The sequence below is a fragment of the Tenrec ecaudatus genome, chromosome 16 (genome assembly GCF_050624435.1).
Source record: "Tenrec ecaudatus isolate mTenEca1 chromosome 16, mTenEca1.hap1, whole genome shotgun sequence".
NCBI lineage: Eukaryota > Metazoa > Chordata > Mammalia > Afrosoricida > Tenrecidae > Tenrec > Tenrec ecaudatus.
In genome coordinates this window covers 105764793-105782208 of record NC_134545.1, presented here as the reverse complement: position 1 = coordinate 105782208, position 17416 = coordinate 105764793, and the positions used below count along the sequence as shown (strand labels likewise).

At 49.6% G+C, this 17416-nt stretch overlaps 1 protein-coding gene across 2 annotated transcripts; it reads right to left on the bottom strand.

Moving 5' to 3' along the window:
• Positions 1-2629: 2629 nt before the first annotated feature.
• BUB3 (BUB3 mitotic checkpoint protein) lies at positions 2630-13140 on the bottom strand. 2 transcript variants are annotated; one of them, XM_075533800.1, is made up of 8 exons: positions 13004-13139; positions 12490-12684; positions 11820-11889; positions 9933-10084; positions 7330-7488; positions 5664-5841; positions 5211-5427; positions 2630-2997 (listed from the first exon to the last, which is right to left on the bottom strand). In XM_075533800.1, exons 2-8 carry the CDS (start codon positions 12682-12684, stop codon positions 2988-2990), a joined length of 981 nt encoding a protein of 326 aa, XP_075389915.1. In that variant the 5' UTR covers positions 13004-13139; the 3' UTR covers positions 2630-2987. The 2 variants fall into 2 exon arrangements, with proteins under 2 accessions (XP_075389915.1, XP_075389914.1); XM_075533799.1 differs by lacking the exon at positions 2630-2997 and adding an exon at positions 3047-4207 and having other exon boundaries at positions 13004-13140.
• Positions 13141-17416: the final 4276 nt, after the last annotated feature.

The following is a 17416-nucleotide window of genomic DNA, read 5'->3' as shown; positions in this document are numbered from 1 at the left end:
GTATCATCGGCCACTATCTACTCCTAGTTTCTGAAGCTCAGGGAAGTTCTACACGGTCCCATGAGGTTGCTATGAGTTGGCATCACCCCGATGGCAGGGAGCAAGATACTTACAGAAGGGGGGGCCTGGCAGCACAGGGGCTAAACCCTTGGGTCCCAAACAAAGGCCAGCAGTTCACACCCACCACCTGCTCCGAAGGGGAAAGGTGTGGCAGCCTGCTTCTGTAGAAGCAGCCTTGGGAATGCTGCAGGGCAGTCCTGTCCTGTAGGAGCATCACCGGAGTGGAGTTGATCCCCATGGCAGGGGCCTCATGGCAGTGAGGCGGGGCGGGGGCCACTCATTGGGAGATGACAGCCCAGGCGAACCCAGAGGGCAGTGTTACTGTCCCCCAGGGCTGACGGGAGGCAGAGACTTGGTGGCGATGGGTTTGGTATACTTAATGGGAATGGGACCAGTGCAGGGTGCGGATGACGTGTTAATGGTATGTGCAAGGGTTTTCTTTTAAAAAGGAGACCAAAGTGGCAAGATAGAACCTGCCGAGTCTGGATGTGTGAAAGTTCATCAATGAAAAACACACAAAAACCCGTGGCGAGTTTAAAAACTGGAAATCCCAAAGATGGTTGTGGGTTCGGCCAATTTGCTGACGTTAGCTGGCTCAAAGACAACATGGAACGAGGGCTCAAATTCTGCGGGAAGTCGGCGCCATTCCACGGGTGGAACATTCCGCAGTGCACTTTCCATCTGCCATCTCGTGGCTTAATCCTGGGAGATCAATCTGAGGCTCAGAAATGGAGCCAACTAGCTAGTGGCACAGTGGGTTCAGCAGTAAAGTCAGGGTCCAAGATTCACACTACCTCAATCAGCCAGACTTTACTCAGGGTGACATGGTCCAACTCCTTGTTCTTTTAAATACTAACCAGCTGCTCTAATGAGCTCTCTGTCCTCCAACCTGCTTTGCTAGTGTCCAGGCTCTCACCCCTCCTGCACTAACCCGGGGCGTGAACTTACTACACTGAAGGAATCACCTGACTTACCTGCAATGAGGAGCACACTAGCAGCTCATGGACGCACGGGCTGGCCGAGGGCATGAAAACAAAGCCTGGTCTCACTAAGGCACCCGCTTTATTGCTTTGCATGCTTGTCTCCTACCAGCCACCCCCTCTGCCCTTCTGAAAGCCCAGAGTTGGGGACTGAACTGTCCCCAAAGTGTGTGTCCGCACAGCTGTGCAAGGTGCGCTACTGGCTTCTCCCAGTGCAGAGCAGTGAGGAACCCAGAGTGAACTCGGCACCATCACGAGATCAGCATAGGATCTAGAAATTAAACAGTCTATGGGGGGGGGAGATACTGAACTTGTTCTTTGAAGACAGCCAAAACTGAGGACAAGACGAAGCATGCAATCCATGCCCCAAGCTACAATGTGAATGAAGGTGTGTGGGTGAACGTTGAGCAGGTGAAGGAACTATTACAGGTAAAAGGCTCCCAAGGACCGAGGCTACACAACGCTGCCCTCAGCTGCATCCGGGCAGCCCCACGGCTGGGCAGAGGAAGGCACAGGGCAAAAGGAAATGAAGGCAATCTGGAGAAGGGAGACCAGAAGACCACCAAGGCCTCCTCACCTGGGTGACTCAGGTCTGGGCGACTCATGGAAAGCGGGGTCAGCAGCCCCTGGGGAGGCAGAGAAAAGCTTGGTCCACAGGGACCACCTACAACACTCGCCGTACATTGAGCTTGCAATGTTGCTGAAGATGTTGCTTGAATTTGCCCTTTGATGGTATCATGTTCTGTTATACAATGTCTTAAAGTTTTGTCTTGTCTCTCACCCACTTACTATCGGCTGCAAACAGTCTGACTACAGAACCGTGATATTGAGCTCCTTAGAAACCTGCAGTTCCTTATTGACTGTGATCTCTTGATCTGACATGTCACCATACCTGTGCCCTTGCCTCTGCTAGGCCCCCGTTGGGTCAGGCCTGCAGCTACATGGCCTGCACTCCAAGAAACCTCTTCCATTCACCCCAACCCCACTGTCGTTAATCATCGTTACCACTCTTTAAACAAAAGGGGCAACTGAGGCAAACTGTGGGCACCAGCCACGTCCACTGGGCCTTAGGCTGTAGGACCCATGGCACCACAGCTGCGATCGATGGTCCAGGCTCGGGGACACCTCACAGCACTCCATCTGTCATACGGCGTATTTTGCATAGCACCTTAAAAGGGTGGCGAAGTGCAGGGGTAAACGGCACTGTTTACGTCCAAGGGCGTCTTCGCCTGGATCAGCACGGAGGAGGTCTTGTCATTTGGCAACACTTTGGGTGCGTGGGTGGAGACTTCTTTGGCAGCAGGACACCTGCTGGGTGGCCAGTAGCGGGAGGGTCGTGCCTGGGAGCATCTGGCAGCTGCCATGGCCTCTGTGGCTGCCCAGGGTGCCGCTGGTCCAGCCAGAGGAATGGCAGGGCTCCAAAAGCTGAACCCGGGTCAGAGCCGGCGCGACTGGCCAGGCAGCCCCCCCAGTGGATGGAGGTAAAATGTCCCCCAGCAGCCGGCTCTTGATTAAGGGGACAGTGCTTTTGCAGAAGCCTGTGAGAGTAGGAAATTGCACTCATTACCAACGTTTATAAACATCCAGCGTTGAAGGGCTCTGAACCTCAGCTTTATTAGACAGCACACAAATAACCGGTCAGATGGTGTGACAAACAGAACACGGCTGCTCAGAAAAAGCCTTGGGCTTGGGGAGGGGGGGGCAGGCGGTAAGGGACACACGGAACAATTCTTCAGACCCCTGCACAAGAATACAAAGACCCCTGATCCTAAAACGGCATCCTGTAGCACACGGTACACAGACAAGTTTCTTTTTACAACAGAAAAAGGAGAACCCCACACGCTACACCATGTGTCCCCGAGGACCACGCCACGTCCCTGAGGGGTAATCATGTCTTTGTAGCACGCACACCACGCTTTCCACAGAGAAACCACTTTCGCAGGACGGTTAGGTAGACCTGCAACGAAGAAGAGACATTGCCGGTGAGGGGCAGATTCAAACTGTTTGCAGCGCCGTTGCCCCGGACACGGAAACAGGGCGGTGTATGCGCTGGAGCTCTTTGCACAGCGGCAGCAGGGAGCAGCACACTCCAATCTGGGAGAGGACAGGCCCTGCTCGCACACATGCACTTGCAAAAGAATGAAATGAACGGCAGAGAAAAGGCCTGGGCACAAAGCTGCCACATGGGACTCCCTGAGTCGGCCTGGCTGAGTCCACGTTCTGCTTCAGTTTCCACACAAAATGAAAGCTCCTCCCGATCTATCATGGTTTTCCTCTGAACCTTCAGCCCCAACGCTGGGCCACTGAACTACATAAATGTCAGGAGAAATATGTAAACCTCATTAATGTTTCCAAAAATTCATTTAGAGATAGAAACAGGTCCAAATAGATGCCTGTCTAAATGTACTGCAATTACGTTACAATTATTTTCCAAATCCACAAATCTGCTCTGTCTTTTCTCAGTTCATTACTGACTCAAACAATCTGCCCTTCTGGGATCAATTGTTTGCTAATAAATAATTGTTTCCAGTCACAAAATGATGTTAGGAGGCTTTCTGATTCGTTTTCCTTCTGCACCCTAATAAGATTGAAAACTAGCTGATTCCCCAGAGCCTAACCTTAACCTCGCTTTGTTAACAGCCCAGGAAATGATGAACCATCTGCTTCGGCAAACAACGGCCGGCTGAGAGGAAATGCTGTTTAATTGCAGATTAACCTCCTCATGAGGCAGCCTGAAGCTGCTTCCGAAGCAGCCACAAAAACCAGCAAAAGCAACAAGCGGAGCCTTTGCCTCTCGCATCTGAGGCCCAGAAGACAGGACAAGAGAGGTCTAAGCCGTCTTTATTTACAAACACTTATTTCTACAGGGGACACAGACGTCACCAGCCACTGCTCCCTGGTCTGTTTGCCCAAAGACCTTGCACAGCAAATCTTCAACCCATCTCATGTATTTAGTGTTTTTAAAAAGAACATTGGGGGGGTAGGGGGAGGCGGGGTGTCAATAAAATCTTCTTTTCCATGATTTTCAGGTTTTTATAATATTAAGGTAGTACTTTCCCCTGGCTTCTTTGTTAAAATCAATCAGTCCACCACTAGGGAGGAGGAACTGCTTTATTATCATCAACATGGCACTTAAGTAAATCAAATCTTGTCAAGCACATGGTGACCTACAAGTTCAAAAGGAAAGAAGAACAGAGTGAGATCACAAAGGCTGGCCGGCCGGGACGACACACACACACAAGTGGCTACATGCAAACACAGGCCCTCAGCCAAGAGGCTCCAATGCCAAGTCTTTTCTAGAGCCCAGGCTCTGACAGAAAAACTGGCTACTCTGCCACCTGGGGATAAGATGGGGAGGGGGCCTCCAGCCAGTTCAAAGAGCACCACACCCATGTTTACCCAGAGGAAATCTAGGCCCCTGCTACACTCTGCTCTGCCATAAATGTTTACTGAGACCACCCCTCCAGGGGCTGAAAACAGAGGGGCCACCAACTGGACAGAGAACCTTGGGATTGGTATCTTATGGCATATCGCATGCCCTGGGATCCATTTTCCTTCAGCAGAGGGGAGGTAAGTCAGTGAAAGAAAGCAAGACGCCATTTTGGGGGGGGGGGGCGTAATCAAAAATTGCCCATGGTCTTCTCCCAGTCAACAGTTACGACCAAGAGCCAGAGACATCAGCGAAAATTTCCAAATTAAGGAAATCTGCTAGTCCAGACAAGACCAGCGTATGCAGTATGACCTGAAGATCATTCGTGCTGTGTAAATATTAGAGAAATAACCTCTGTGGAGAGAGAGGATTTTTGGCAGTTCAAATTCTTAGATATCTTAAATAGAATTTGCTCAAGCAAATTAGTCTTGAATTCCTCAGCTTCATTCCGAAGCACTGAGCTGGTCATGACTGCAGGGAGGCAAAGAACAGTGCCTATTCAAGAAGGAGGGAAGCTTGACATTCCTCTCCGAAACCCAACTGCGCGCCACTTTATCCGCCAGCCGTCTATCAACCTACGGATATTGAAAGCTTGGGTGAACAAGATAGCATCAGCTCCAGCCCTACAGCCAGCGGGAGGATCGAGCGGGCATCAGCAGTGCTGTTCGGGACTTCAGAGAAATTAATAAATCCTGGGTGGAATGCAAGAAAAGGCTCACACACAGGTGAAGCATACTCACTTGGGTTTTGTTTCTGCATCTGTCACCTGGCGAATGAAGACACCGTCTTCAGGATGCTCCGTGTCATCCATCTCATACATGTATGACGATGCTATGGCCAGCGTGGTCCCATCGCTGCTGAAGGCAAGGGATGCGATGCTGGTGGGGTACCGGTGGAACTGGCACAGTCGCTTCTTGTTAAACGGATCCCAGATATTCACAAATCCATCAGACCCACCTGCAGGGAGTGTCAGTCGTTTATAGGGTTCTTAATACCACAGACACAAGTCACCATGATCTTCACAAAGTTTAAGTTAAGGACGTCACCTTTTCCCCAGAGTATTTGATCACATGCCCTCAAACACTAACTACTACAGAGAACAAGTCTGGTTCATCTGTCTTTCCCGTCCTGCCTAGGTCCAAATGCTCAGTGTTCTCCGAAAGGAAAACAGAGGGCGCCTTGGTCAATGTTACCTGTGGCAAACGTATTGTGGATGTTGTGGAAGGAAATGGCATTGACGGGGTAGATCTGCTCAATGTTATTCTCCTTCAGCCGGTGGCACTTGAAGGCATACTTCTTCTTCTGTACCTCAGGGCTCGGGTCCAAGTACTCCACCGCCACCCGGCCCTCAATGGAGCTCAGCACGTAGCCCTGCCAGGGAAGGGCACACATGGTGAAGCCAGTGTCTGCACACAAAGCCCTGGTCCCCACATTCAACCCTTAAAAGAGGAGAGATAATTACTTCAAAATCAAAATGACCATCTAGTGAAATTGTAACCCAGTGCCAAATGGCACTGACAGAGCTACAAACATTTCAAGAATTTAATACGAATCCGTCTTCAAAATGACAATCAGGCTGCTGTCCACTGCCTCCTCCAAATGGTGCTTCCCATCTGTAAGCAAGGAGTCTGAGCAGTTTGTCTACCGGACAAGAACTCTGACGTGTTTCCGTATCATTATTTGTTATTATCATTATTTGTTATCTGCTGTCGCTCACACTCCACTCTTTCTGTTCAAGTTCTCTTTGCCCCAACAGCTGCAAGAATGCTTTCCTTCACTGGGGGTGGGGGGAGAAGGGGACACACGACACACAGCATTCACCTAAACAAACCTGGCTTACTACTCTTCTAAACATTTCCTCGTTTTTCTTGAAGTAACAAATATGCCAAAGGCAGTCCAAGATACAGAAAATGCAAAATCCACTTTTCATGCACGGAGCCAGACGCAGCCCCGAAATAAAGCTTCAGAATCACCCTACTCTGCTCAGCGGCTGACGTAGGCTGAGCTACAGGTGGGGTGGGGGGGAGTTCTCGGGGAAAGTTTAGGCTACAGTCAACAGCAATGTTCACGGGGGAAGTTTCATTGCATATTTTAGCCTCAACAAGTCCCAGGGAACTGGAATGCCTGATCTGACAGATTTACAACTTGCTGAATAAGAGTGTGGTCATCATTTGAAGTACTGAGGCAGAAGAGCCCAGGCGTAACTGCTGCTGTTCATGGTCTCCAGCCACAGCACTGCTCCAAGCCACTGGAGGCACTGCAGGGACAGTCACGGGGTTCCCAGGAGAGCTGGTGTACAGAATGGCTTCTTACGGAATTCCAACTGCATGCTGGCCCCCATCACCAACTCCCCCTAGAACCTCAGGATTTGGGGGTGAGGCTAGTCTGACAGTAGTTGTGATGGATGGGGACCCAGCCCGGACTCATTATCTCCAATCTAAAAAAAAAAATCTGAGTTCTGCAGTCAGATTGGTGAAAGAATTCAATCATTTCAGGGTTACAGAGAAACAAAGGCGGGGGGGGCGGGGGGGGAGAGCGTGCAGCAAAATTCATAAATACAAATTTCCATGTTTAAATTTGACTCCACTGGATTGTAAATGGAAATATCTGCAAAACTCTCTTCGATTATCACGTACCTATCAGGCATCTGGGGCCAGGAAGAACAAGGCCTCCCACTGGGCAAGCCCAGGCTAATTACTTAACCTCTCTGAACAGCCTGTCATTTCTCAAATGGAGTTACCACACAGACACAAGGCTGGTGAAAAGATTCCGTGAGGTTTGTCTGCAAAACTCTGGAAAATTCTGAATCACTACTCAAAAACCAAACACCAAAGTGACCACACCGTTCCATCTGGGTACCTGCTTGTTGGGGAAGGCCCGGATGCTGCGCGTCTGGTACTTGAGGCTGGACTCCCGGCGCTGCTGCACGTAGCCCATGTTCCGCAAGTCCCACACCAGCACTCGGCGGCCCGCCGTGCCCACGATCAGCCGGTCGCCAGACACGGACAGGGTGTACACCTTCGGAGAGAGATCCAGACTTGCTACAAGCCTTTTGTGAACCAGGAAACATGCGCCCAGAGAGCGCATCAAAATCGTAACGCCGCTGAAATCTTAAAATAGCTCATCAGACTCAAACGCAGGAATTAAGTTTTAAACGCTAGCTACACATAACAAGTAACTCACAAATAACAAGTCACGGTGCCCCTCATACTTGCTCACTATTTATTGTGTGACGTGCACTATAATTCATTCTATTTAGGAGCTCCGCAACCTCCATTTTCGTCATTCCCAAAACAAATTAAATCACTGAACTAATTTTTCCTGCTTTGCTTGCTTGTTTCTCGGAGACACAAACTGTGGAAGAGTAAGTAGCTCAGGCTATATACGGAGTCAGGCCACATTCCCACCGGCTCCTGGCAGTTCAGAAAGATATACTTTCCCATGAGCGTTTCTGGAAGGAGACATCATTTGGAAACACTTCCAAAATTGCCACTTCCTCGGCTGTCACCCCGAGTCAACAGGCCTTTCGAGAAAGAGGGAGCCTTCATTAATTAGCTGCCCCTTGTTTTTGGTGGCATGCAAAGTCAAACGTAGAGATCAGTAGAATGGGGACTGGTATATTCCTCTGCCCTGATGTCACAGTCACACTCAAAGACAGAAACTCATCGTTAAAGAAAAAAACCTTATAGCATTATTCTCCTGGAAATGTGTGCTTTTTCCTTTTGTAATGTCTTTTTCGAAATTAAAATAGCTTCCAGATAAAGTCCTTCCTAGCAAACCATGGTATTTCCTGAAATAAAAATGTAATGTGGTTAATTTTCCCATCTAACGTTACTTGGGGCAACAAGTTTGGCTAACAAATTCATAAAAATGGTGGCAAAAAACAAATTTTCCCCAATACTGAAACATTTTTAAATCTAAACTTCAGATAAGATATGTGACTGTACTCTGTACTACCACTTTCAATTCAAAAGCAACTAGTTTCATCTGATCTCCTTTCGAAACCTGCAGAACAAGACACATTGAAAAACGGCCCCATGACAAAGACAGACATCTCGAGAATTAAACCGCCTGGCAAATCATCGCCAGCGCATTCGCTGCACAAGTGAAGCTCAACAAAGCAAGGCCCGGCAGCAGCGACCACGTAGCCTGGAAATTCAACTACACCGAACAAGGAAAAGGAGTTATAAGGTTCAAACTACTGATTATAGATGGAGCGCAATAAACACAGCGGATGTGACATCGTTTTGTTTGTTTTTCAGTTTGCCATCATGTGAAGATTAACCAAAGATGTGGAAAAGAAAAAAAAATGTCGAAACAGGAAAAGCTCGATTTATAATGGAACAATTGTATCTGGAATTTTATCTTAAATCTTTACTGCACAGGTGACACACCAGGGGTCTGGCCAGGCTTTTGGTCCCCACTGATCGTAAATCAAGTGAAACCACTGTCATGCCACTGACGAGGTCTATACATTTATCAAGGGGAGTATTAAAAAAAAGTGACATAATGAACCTGGCTGAACCAATAAGCAGCTTGATTCAGTGGGGCTGTCCATTATATGACATTCTGTCAGCAATTTATCACAGCTGTTAACATGCTACACACAACCATAAATCAAAACTAGAAACAATGCAATTATTTTATTCAGAACAAAGGTCTTGCCAGGAGTAGATTCAACTGTGATGTGACAAAAATAATGGCTTGTTGGACGCACTACAGTATATAATGATGGCGAACAGGCGCCGGCTGGCGTATTTACACCAAGGAAACAGACTCCAGTGAGGGATACCTTTAAGCTGCTGAAACGATCCATCTTGAAAATTAACTACCACCTGATCAGGTCTGATGAGGCTACAGCAAAAATGTTCAATTACGCTTTCATCACACAGATCAGAAGGTTAGAACAATGCAGCAAGTTTCGATTTTAAGAAGCCTCATTCACTAGTGCCTTCAGACTACAGCTGACAAGCATCAAAAAATATATAAGCAAACAGCAAAAAGCCAGGGACCTGGACCACCTTTCTCATTTCCACTTGAAATAAGCCATTTTGCCTCCTTAAACAGTCAAAGCAAAGGAAACCTGGAGGCCTGGAGGAGGGGCCGGAGGTGAGCCTCCCCATGCCCTGGTGTGGAGAGATCAAATCCAGCCCAAAACAATCCACCATCTTTGCTAAATGACATCTGCTAAAATGTAAAACATACATGGAAGCGGGCTTAACGTAAGCTTAATGGCCTCTTGAACAAGCATAACAAACAACTGGAGAAAAGTTAGTCACCTCAAAGTTGCAACCTCAGTGGCAACGAAGCCAAAGTCAAGTTCCTCCTACACTGCATTTCCGTGTCGTTACAAAGCAGCGCCTGCATCAAGGTTTCCCAGCTAAGAGCAAGGTTTGTCATCCAACAATCACATCCAGTCAAATCAGCCAGGACAGTAATTCCTGTTCCGATCAAGTACCGACCTTTTCCGGCTGCGAGAAGGTTCCAGCATTACAGGGCGTTCGAGGATCCCACAACTTAACTGTCTGATCCCAACTCCCAGTAACCATCACATTCACTTCTGGACAGTACTCAACACATCTGATGGGGGCGTCATGGGTCCCGACAAGGTTTTCTATAAAAGAGGGTGGGGGAAAGGCAACACCTTGTTTAACTGATTCCTCACTTGAACCAAGGAAACATGCATTCAACCGTAAGGAACCAACTACACCAATTCTATAGAAATGACTGCAGGCAGCAAGTCCACAGTGTAAAGTTGGCCATTTGTCTCTCTTCACCTTACAGAACAGAGTTCAGTCCACTTCAGGGCAACTGCAGCAGTGGCCTTGAATCTCAGTCTACAAAAAAATAGTGGCCTGCCTGGCTCTTAAGTTCCCCTCTTGTTTCAACGTTCCTTAAAACCGGAACTCTGTTTCACTCTGGACCTCTGATTGTATCTGGTGCATAGTAGGTGCTCAAGAAATACCTGCTGAGCGAACAAGTGAGTGAAGAACTCTGATGCTTACAAGACACTCGTGTGCATGGTTACAGGAGTAGCTGAGAACCTGGGATGAGGAAGGAAGGGCAGGCGGGGGGGGGGGGGGGGGGGGAGCGGGGGAGGAATCTTAGTTCATTTGTTTTTCATGTGGGGCAAGCGTCCAACACAAACTTTCATTCTCTCAACTCTTCACACTATCTCATCCACTCATCCAAAAGCCATCACTGAGTGGCCTGGAGGTGCCAGTCTGCCACACACCAGGGCAAAGCAAAGGACAATCTGTGGTCCGGACCCTCCAGCTACTTCTTGAGAAACACACCACTTTACAAGAGAAAGCAAAGGTGAGTGGTCTGGCAGTGCTTTCCAGAATAAGCAGTCAGATCCCTAGATTACGGCAAGATCTCAAATCTGCTTGCTTTCCAGTGGTCCTTCTGCCCTCATCTTTGCAATATTCCCATCCCTCACCACCAACCCATGCCCCCACCAATTTTTCAGCAAAGAGAACCTAAGCCTGTAAACTTACCAAGTATCAGTTATAAGTGACTTGCACAAATTTCTTTTGAATTGATGGGCTGTTTTTTTGACACAGTGTTACACCCCTACTTGCCACTGTCCCCTCCTCTACATTTAGTCAGATCTCTGTGCCCACCTACGTTTGTCTAATACACACACTTGTCCACCCCAAGACTCAGCTAGAGTCTGTGGGTTTGGGCTCGACTCCAACCTCTGCCCCAAAGGCACCAAAACCATGGAGACAAGTTCACCCCACAGTTGGACCTCAAAGAAAATATGGGCTCTTGATCCTGACTCAGTTAGCCCAAGTGAAGCACATCTTACTGCTCAATAATTAAACGAATAGAGCGCTAGAAGGCAGTTTAGACAACAAAACCTCCTATCTCTCTTAACTGAAACAAAGGTAGCTGCAGGAAAGCGTTCTGAAGCATGAGCACGGTGCTGAAAATCTCTTATGACCCACGGATCACCGCAGGATTCGGTGCGTGGCCTGGGACAAGGGGAGCACTGAGAACTACTTCATGTTAACACCTGGGGTCCAGAGCACAATGAACTTCTCTGCAGAATCACAGGGCTTCCAAAAGTGTGTGGAAACCTAGCATTGGCAGACAATGGAATTTTTCAGCCAGCTTTTTAAGCCCCCTTGTACACACGTATGTATGTACACATCCAAATAACAAACATTTTCTGATAGGGGCATGAATAGACAGTAGTTAAATTTTAGAAGTCCTCAATTCCAGTTACTTCTATCTGTGACTATTTCAGGAATGACTCCCCTGAGATAAACCCTTATCTCTTAGGCCCCAGAAGCTACATACTCCGACCCAATAATTCACCAGCAACATGGTGGTTATATTACCTTGATCAGTATTCAAATCATGCATTTTCAGTTGATGATCTAACCCCCCACTCCAAGCATGAGTTGGATCCTAAAAAATAAAAAGTTTTCAAGTCATTTAAAACTTCTGGGACTTTCTTTTTTCAAAGCTTAAAAATTCCTGTTTCTACAGCTAACTCTGGTCTGTACTCTGAATGACATCTCCTGGGCTCAACTATAAAACGGCTCCAAGGTCCAGAGGAGGCAAACACTACGCACCAGGTTCACTGTGCCACCAAAGCATTGATTCTGACTTACAGGGTCACTTTGGGCTACTGCAAAAACCACCCCCATCCCCACCACCCCTGTAAATCTTTGGGGGGTCCAAACGGCCTCAGGTTTCTACTGCAGCGGTGCTAGAGGGTTTGGACCAGGCAGCCCAAAGCCTACCCCACCGCGGCACTAGGGCTACTTCACCAAGCTGCTTGTGAGTCCCAAGGCATCCTTTATAAACCTTCCTCTTCGGAGGGCGGTCAGATTGTACTGTTTCACTGCCAAGTTCCAATTCAAAGTGTCACACACGTCCAGAGAGGGTCCCGGGCTACTCTACTGGACTCAGCCGGAAAAGGAAGGCCCCCCAACTCAGGGGCTGCCAGATGCGCTCCACCCGGCGGCCCCCAGAGCCCGTGCGGGCCGGCTGGGCGGCACCTACATAGAAGGCGCAGTCCAGGACGGCGCCGGTGTGCTGGTACTTGAGCCGCATGGAGTTGGCCGGCACATCGTAGAGGCGCACGGACGTGTCCCACGAGGACACGAGCAGGAACTGGGACGTGTTGGGGCTGAACTTCACCGACGAGATGCCATCCTCGGGCGGCTGGTTCAGCTTGAACTCGTTAGAGCCGGTCATCTACGGGAGAAGAGCCCAGTGAAGCCCCCACGTGTCCCGGCGTAGAGGGGCTAGGGAGCCCGGTGGCGGGGCGGTGGGGGTTTGCAGGAAAAGATCCCACGCGGGAAAAGAGAACTGGGCTTCGACGCCAAGCCATCGCTCCCGCCACCGTCCGCCGCCCCTCCCCCGCGCCCCCACCGGCCAGCGCGGCCACCCGCGCTTCCTACCCCGCCCGCGAGGCCGGTAGCCCGAACGCTGCCGGGGAGGAGGACGGTGGAAGCGCACCGGGCTCCCCTCCGGACGGCTCCGCCAGCTCGGGGCCCGTCGCCTGGCTCTCTACCTTAAGCTCCGCTCAGAAACAACGCTGCCGCCGCCGCCGTTCCCGCCGCTGGGCCACTTTCGGAGCGGTAGCGGGCTGGGCAAAGGAGGCGGAGAAAAAGCTCTAGCGGATGCCTACCGTTGGCTGGTTTCAAACGCCAACGTCTCACCCTAGACAGCCGATTGGTCCGCTCAACGGCTCGCCTTCAGTCAACCCAGTCATCCAGTTCCGGCTCAAAGGGAAACCGCGGCGCTTCCGGTCACATGGTCTCGCAGTACACCCCGGGTGAGGCACCCGCGCGAGGGCTGCGCAGATGAAAACTACAACTCCCAGCGAGCATCGCGCAAGAGCGGATTTCACGTTCTTTCCTGCCTGTTTGCGGCACGCTGGGAGATGTAGTCCTTCTGAGTCGACGCCCTGCCGGGACTCAAGAGTCGTAATCCGGACAGATGCTCCTTCTAGCGCTTTTCATAGCGCTTTCCTAAACCCAATCTCTTAGGCAAAAGAATCTTCTTTTAGTCAGTACTCCTACAGAGCCTGTGAATTTGTTAAAAATTAGGGTGGAAAAGGAACCTGATTCCAATCAAGTAAATATTTTGCCCTAATTACCCCTTTGCTCCCAATTCCCTGGAGTTTCCCCCTAAGAACCAAGGTCTCACATTTTGCATTGTCTTGAATCTAAGTGAACCCACAGATTTGTATCCTTATTTATACTACGTTTTCCTCCCTCGGTTGGTTTCATCATCCCGCTAACACCTTTAGAGTGCCTGCTGGGTGCCACCTCTGATGAGAGGCTCTGGGAGCGGTGAGTTCAACACAGGAGCCCTTGCAGCCTGCCCAGGAGGCATAGACCACACTGGTGAACAGGGCAGGAAACCGAGGATGACTGCAACCTGTTAAGACTCAGACACATTTAGGAGATGCCCTGGTACTCCTCAGAGTAAGGAGTGGGTTGCCCATTGGGCTACTAACCACAAGGTCAGCAGTTCGAAGGCCCTAGGTGCTCCATGAAAGAAAGATGAGGCTGTCTATTCCCATAAAGAAACCCAAAGAGGGCAGTTGTACTCTGTAAGAGGTACGTCAGAATTCACTTGATGGGTGTGAGTTACTCCCCAGAGTTGCTAGTTCCTGGTGCGCCCTTTGCTGCTTCTTGAATCCTCTGAAAATACCAAGATCAAGATGGGTCCTTCAGTCTGCACAAGTGATTTGATCATCATGAAAGGAAAAACACAAACCAAACTCACTGCCAACAAGTACATGCCTACCCATAACGACCCTGTAGGACAAGGTAGAACTGTCTGTGGGTTTCTGATCCCGTAATAGCTTAGGAAGTAGAAAGCCCCATCTTTCTCCACATGAAAGGACCCACTGTAATATTTAATTACTCACTGGAATGCAATGACTCTTGAATCGTAAACCGCTCTATGCAAATGTTTAACTCAATCTATGCTTTTTGTCCTTTTTCACTACCTTTTGTGAAGGAGAAAAAACTCACTTTATTACTTAACTTCGTATGAAGTGGGGGGATATTGTTGGGGTTGAAGCGCTCAACTTTTAAGGTGCACTAAGGAGTGTTGTGTGATCTTTCTGCCTTCACACACCCTTCTCTGACTCCTGCTACAGCAGACCTGTACAGCAACCTCCCTCTGCCATGGCACTGATGATACTGTTGCTAAAAGAGATTATTGCCCTACACACACACACACACACACACACACACACACACAACCTCATACTTAACTCTCCAGACCTTCTCCATCAACAAGTTAATGGCCAAGTTCAGAATTTTTAAAAGGAAAGGAAAGGGGGGAGGGATGATCTTTGCCTCCATTTTAACTTTAGCTAAATAATTTTATCTTCTGTCTTATTTGGTTCTCTCTCCTCGTTGTTTATTTAATTCTATTAGTGTTTGGAGAGGCTGGGCAGGAATGACCCGCTAATAAAATCTAAGTGTATTTCATTATCCTGTGTGCATGATTCAGGTCCCCCTGGGCTCGCAGTTGCAGGCGGACTCTATTTGAGTTTCAGGAGACGTCAGTCTTTTAAATCTAGTTGAGAGCTTGAGAGAAGGTTGATGGTTTTGTTGATTATTCAAATGAATTGATGGTCTTGAGATAGGCAAGCTGCTATTGGTGGAGTCTTGAGTAACATTTGAAATCCACATGCAAGATCTATTTCTGTTGTACTCATACTTAGCTGCCCTAAGAAAGGAATTCCTTGCATTAATAACTACACCCTTGGGTCACCTTTGATGGCTAATTTCTAGATTGGGAACAAGGAGTCAAATAGACACTTCCCTGTTTTGTCCTGAAGCGCCTTGACTGACAGGAGCTAGAGGAAATTGCTTCCTGTAAGGAAAGTAAGCGTGGGACGAAATTCAGTGCCCAGGCATTGTTTAAACCCGCACAACTCCAACTCATATCTAGTGAAATGCAAGTAAATATGGGTGCCGGTGGGCTATTCCTAGACATGCGGGTCTAGAGACAGCTTGGTTATTTCTGCGTGAATTCCTTAGGCGTTTGATTCGAAAGGAATCAAATAGGAGGCAAGAACTTCAGTTTTTAAAAAATGTGTGCGCTGTGAACCAGAAATAAGAAAGCAGAATTCCAGTCGCTTTTGTTTCCCGGCGGACTAGTTGCTATTTAGTGAAGTGCTCTGCATTGACTAACGCCGGGCAACTATAGATGGAGCTGCACTGCGTTGAAAGGAAACGAACGCTTCCTGGTAGATGTGCGTTCTGAGCACCATCCTTCTGGCATCGCTTTGGGAGAGATTGGAATTTTTTTAATGAAATCTATTGTGAGAAGAAGAAATCTATAGATCGCCTCAAGGTGAACAAAATCAGACTCGTTGTCGACAGGCAGTTGTAGTCGTTCTCAGACGGTTTACAGCTATCTTACAGATTCTTACAAAACGGAGGTAATATCAACGGTTCTCAGCTGAAAGGACCAAGTTTATCACACACCCCCTTCTCGTGGCTGAGATCAGGCCCCAGTGCGGCAGGCCCCAACAATCATCCGGCGTGAGGGTCCCCGGGGGTCGGGCATAAAGGACCAAAGAATCCACTTTCTGGGCCCCGGAACGCTCTACTCGCTCGATGCTGAGGTTTCCTTTCCCCACGTTTTACAAAGGAACAGGTGGCCCAAAGGGCAAGGGCACGAGAGACTGATTTGCATGACACTCCTGCGTCTATTCCCTGGGATCCGATCGGCGCGCTCCCGGGCCCCGCGCGGCGGCAGGTGTGCCTGGGCGCGGGCGCCGCCGGGCTTCACGTCTTGGCTCCAGCAGCGCGCACCGCAGCGTTCTGGCCGGTGATCTGGCCGCTTCGCCACGCACCTTGCGAACTCTTCACCACCAAAGTTGGGGATAGGCGCCTTGGGCTCCCGCCCCTATTTTGATTAATCAGCGGAGTAGCCTCTGATCCCTCTTCCGCCGAAGCGCAGACTTGCCGTCAAGTTCCCGCGTCGCGCGGGAAGGGAACCGGAGCCGGCGAGTGGCTGCAGAGAGTCGGTCACGGTCACGCCTGGCTCCGCGCTCCGAACCAAACGAGAGCTTTGACGGCTGGCGCAGCGCCGCTCTGCGGACTCCGCGCTCTGGAACGGGAAGCCCGGGGCACAGCGCTGCAGCCGAGCCCAAAGCAATCCCAGTGCGGGCACCAGGCTGCCAGGGCTCGGTCCGGCTCCCCAGCGGAGGCAGCCATGCCCAACAGTCTGGCCCGCCTCCCAGCCTCATCCATCTCGGCACAGGCTCCTGAGAGCGCGCCACAGTCCTGTGCCGGGAATCTCAGCTCCCGGAGTGGGTGGGGTGGGAGGTGCCTCCAAGGTCCCGACCTCCGACCCCTGGCCCTGGCCCCACCCTCCACGTGGGCTAGAGGCTGCAAACGCTCCCACGGAAAATCGAGAAACCCTTTGCGCGTTTGCACACCCCGGAATCAAGCCCATCTAAGGTAGCAAAGATGTTCAGAATATTTTATTTTTTCCCCTCCTCTTTAAAAATATTTACAGGTCTGAAATCGTCCCTTTCGCCCCTGGGGAAAGGGGAAACAGGAGAGAAAAAAAAAGTCGAATCGCTCATTGTCCAGAAGCCTCCAAGGGGCTGGATTGGCCAAGCATATGTACATGTACACACATATATATACAGGTGTATATATGGGGCGTGGTGGGAGGTGGGCCTGCTTTTATTAGTGGTCTTTTCTCTGTCTCCTTGTTCCGAGTCTACCAGCCAAGGCTGATGTGGCCCAAACGGCCCCTCCCGCCACCACGGGAGACCGTTCCCCCTCCAAAATGTTTTCCAAAGCGTATTGGTCAGTGTGGGTAGAAAGCAGGCGATCTGGCTTGAGAAGTGCCTATAAATACCCGAAATAATCAAAAGAAAAAGGAGAGCTGAGGCCATAAATAAGAGCTCATGAATACACATGGTGTATAAATTGCAGGA

Excerpts from the sequence above, each read along its gene's own strand:
- BUB3 (XM_075533799.1), bottom strand. The coding sequence starts at position 12,684 with ATGACCGGCTCTAACGAGTTCAAGCTGAACCAGCCGCCCGAGGATGGC. Across the intron at positions 10,085-11,819 it reads TGATTTGAATACTGATCAAG|AAAACCTTGTCGGGACCCAT; the intron begins GTAATATAACCA and ends CCTCTTTTATAG. Across the intron at positions 5,428-5,663 it reads CCACAATACGTTTGCCACAG|GTGGGTCTGATGGATTTGTG; the intron begins GTAACATTGACC and ends CACTCCCTGCAG.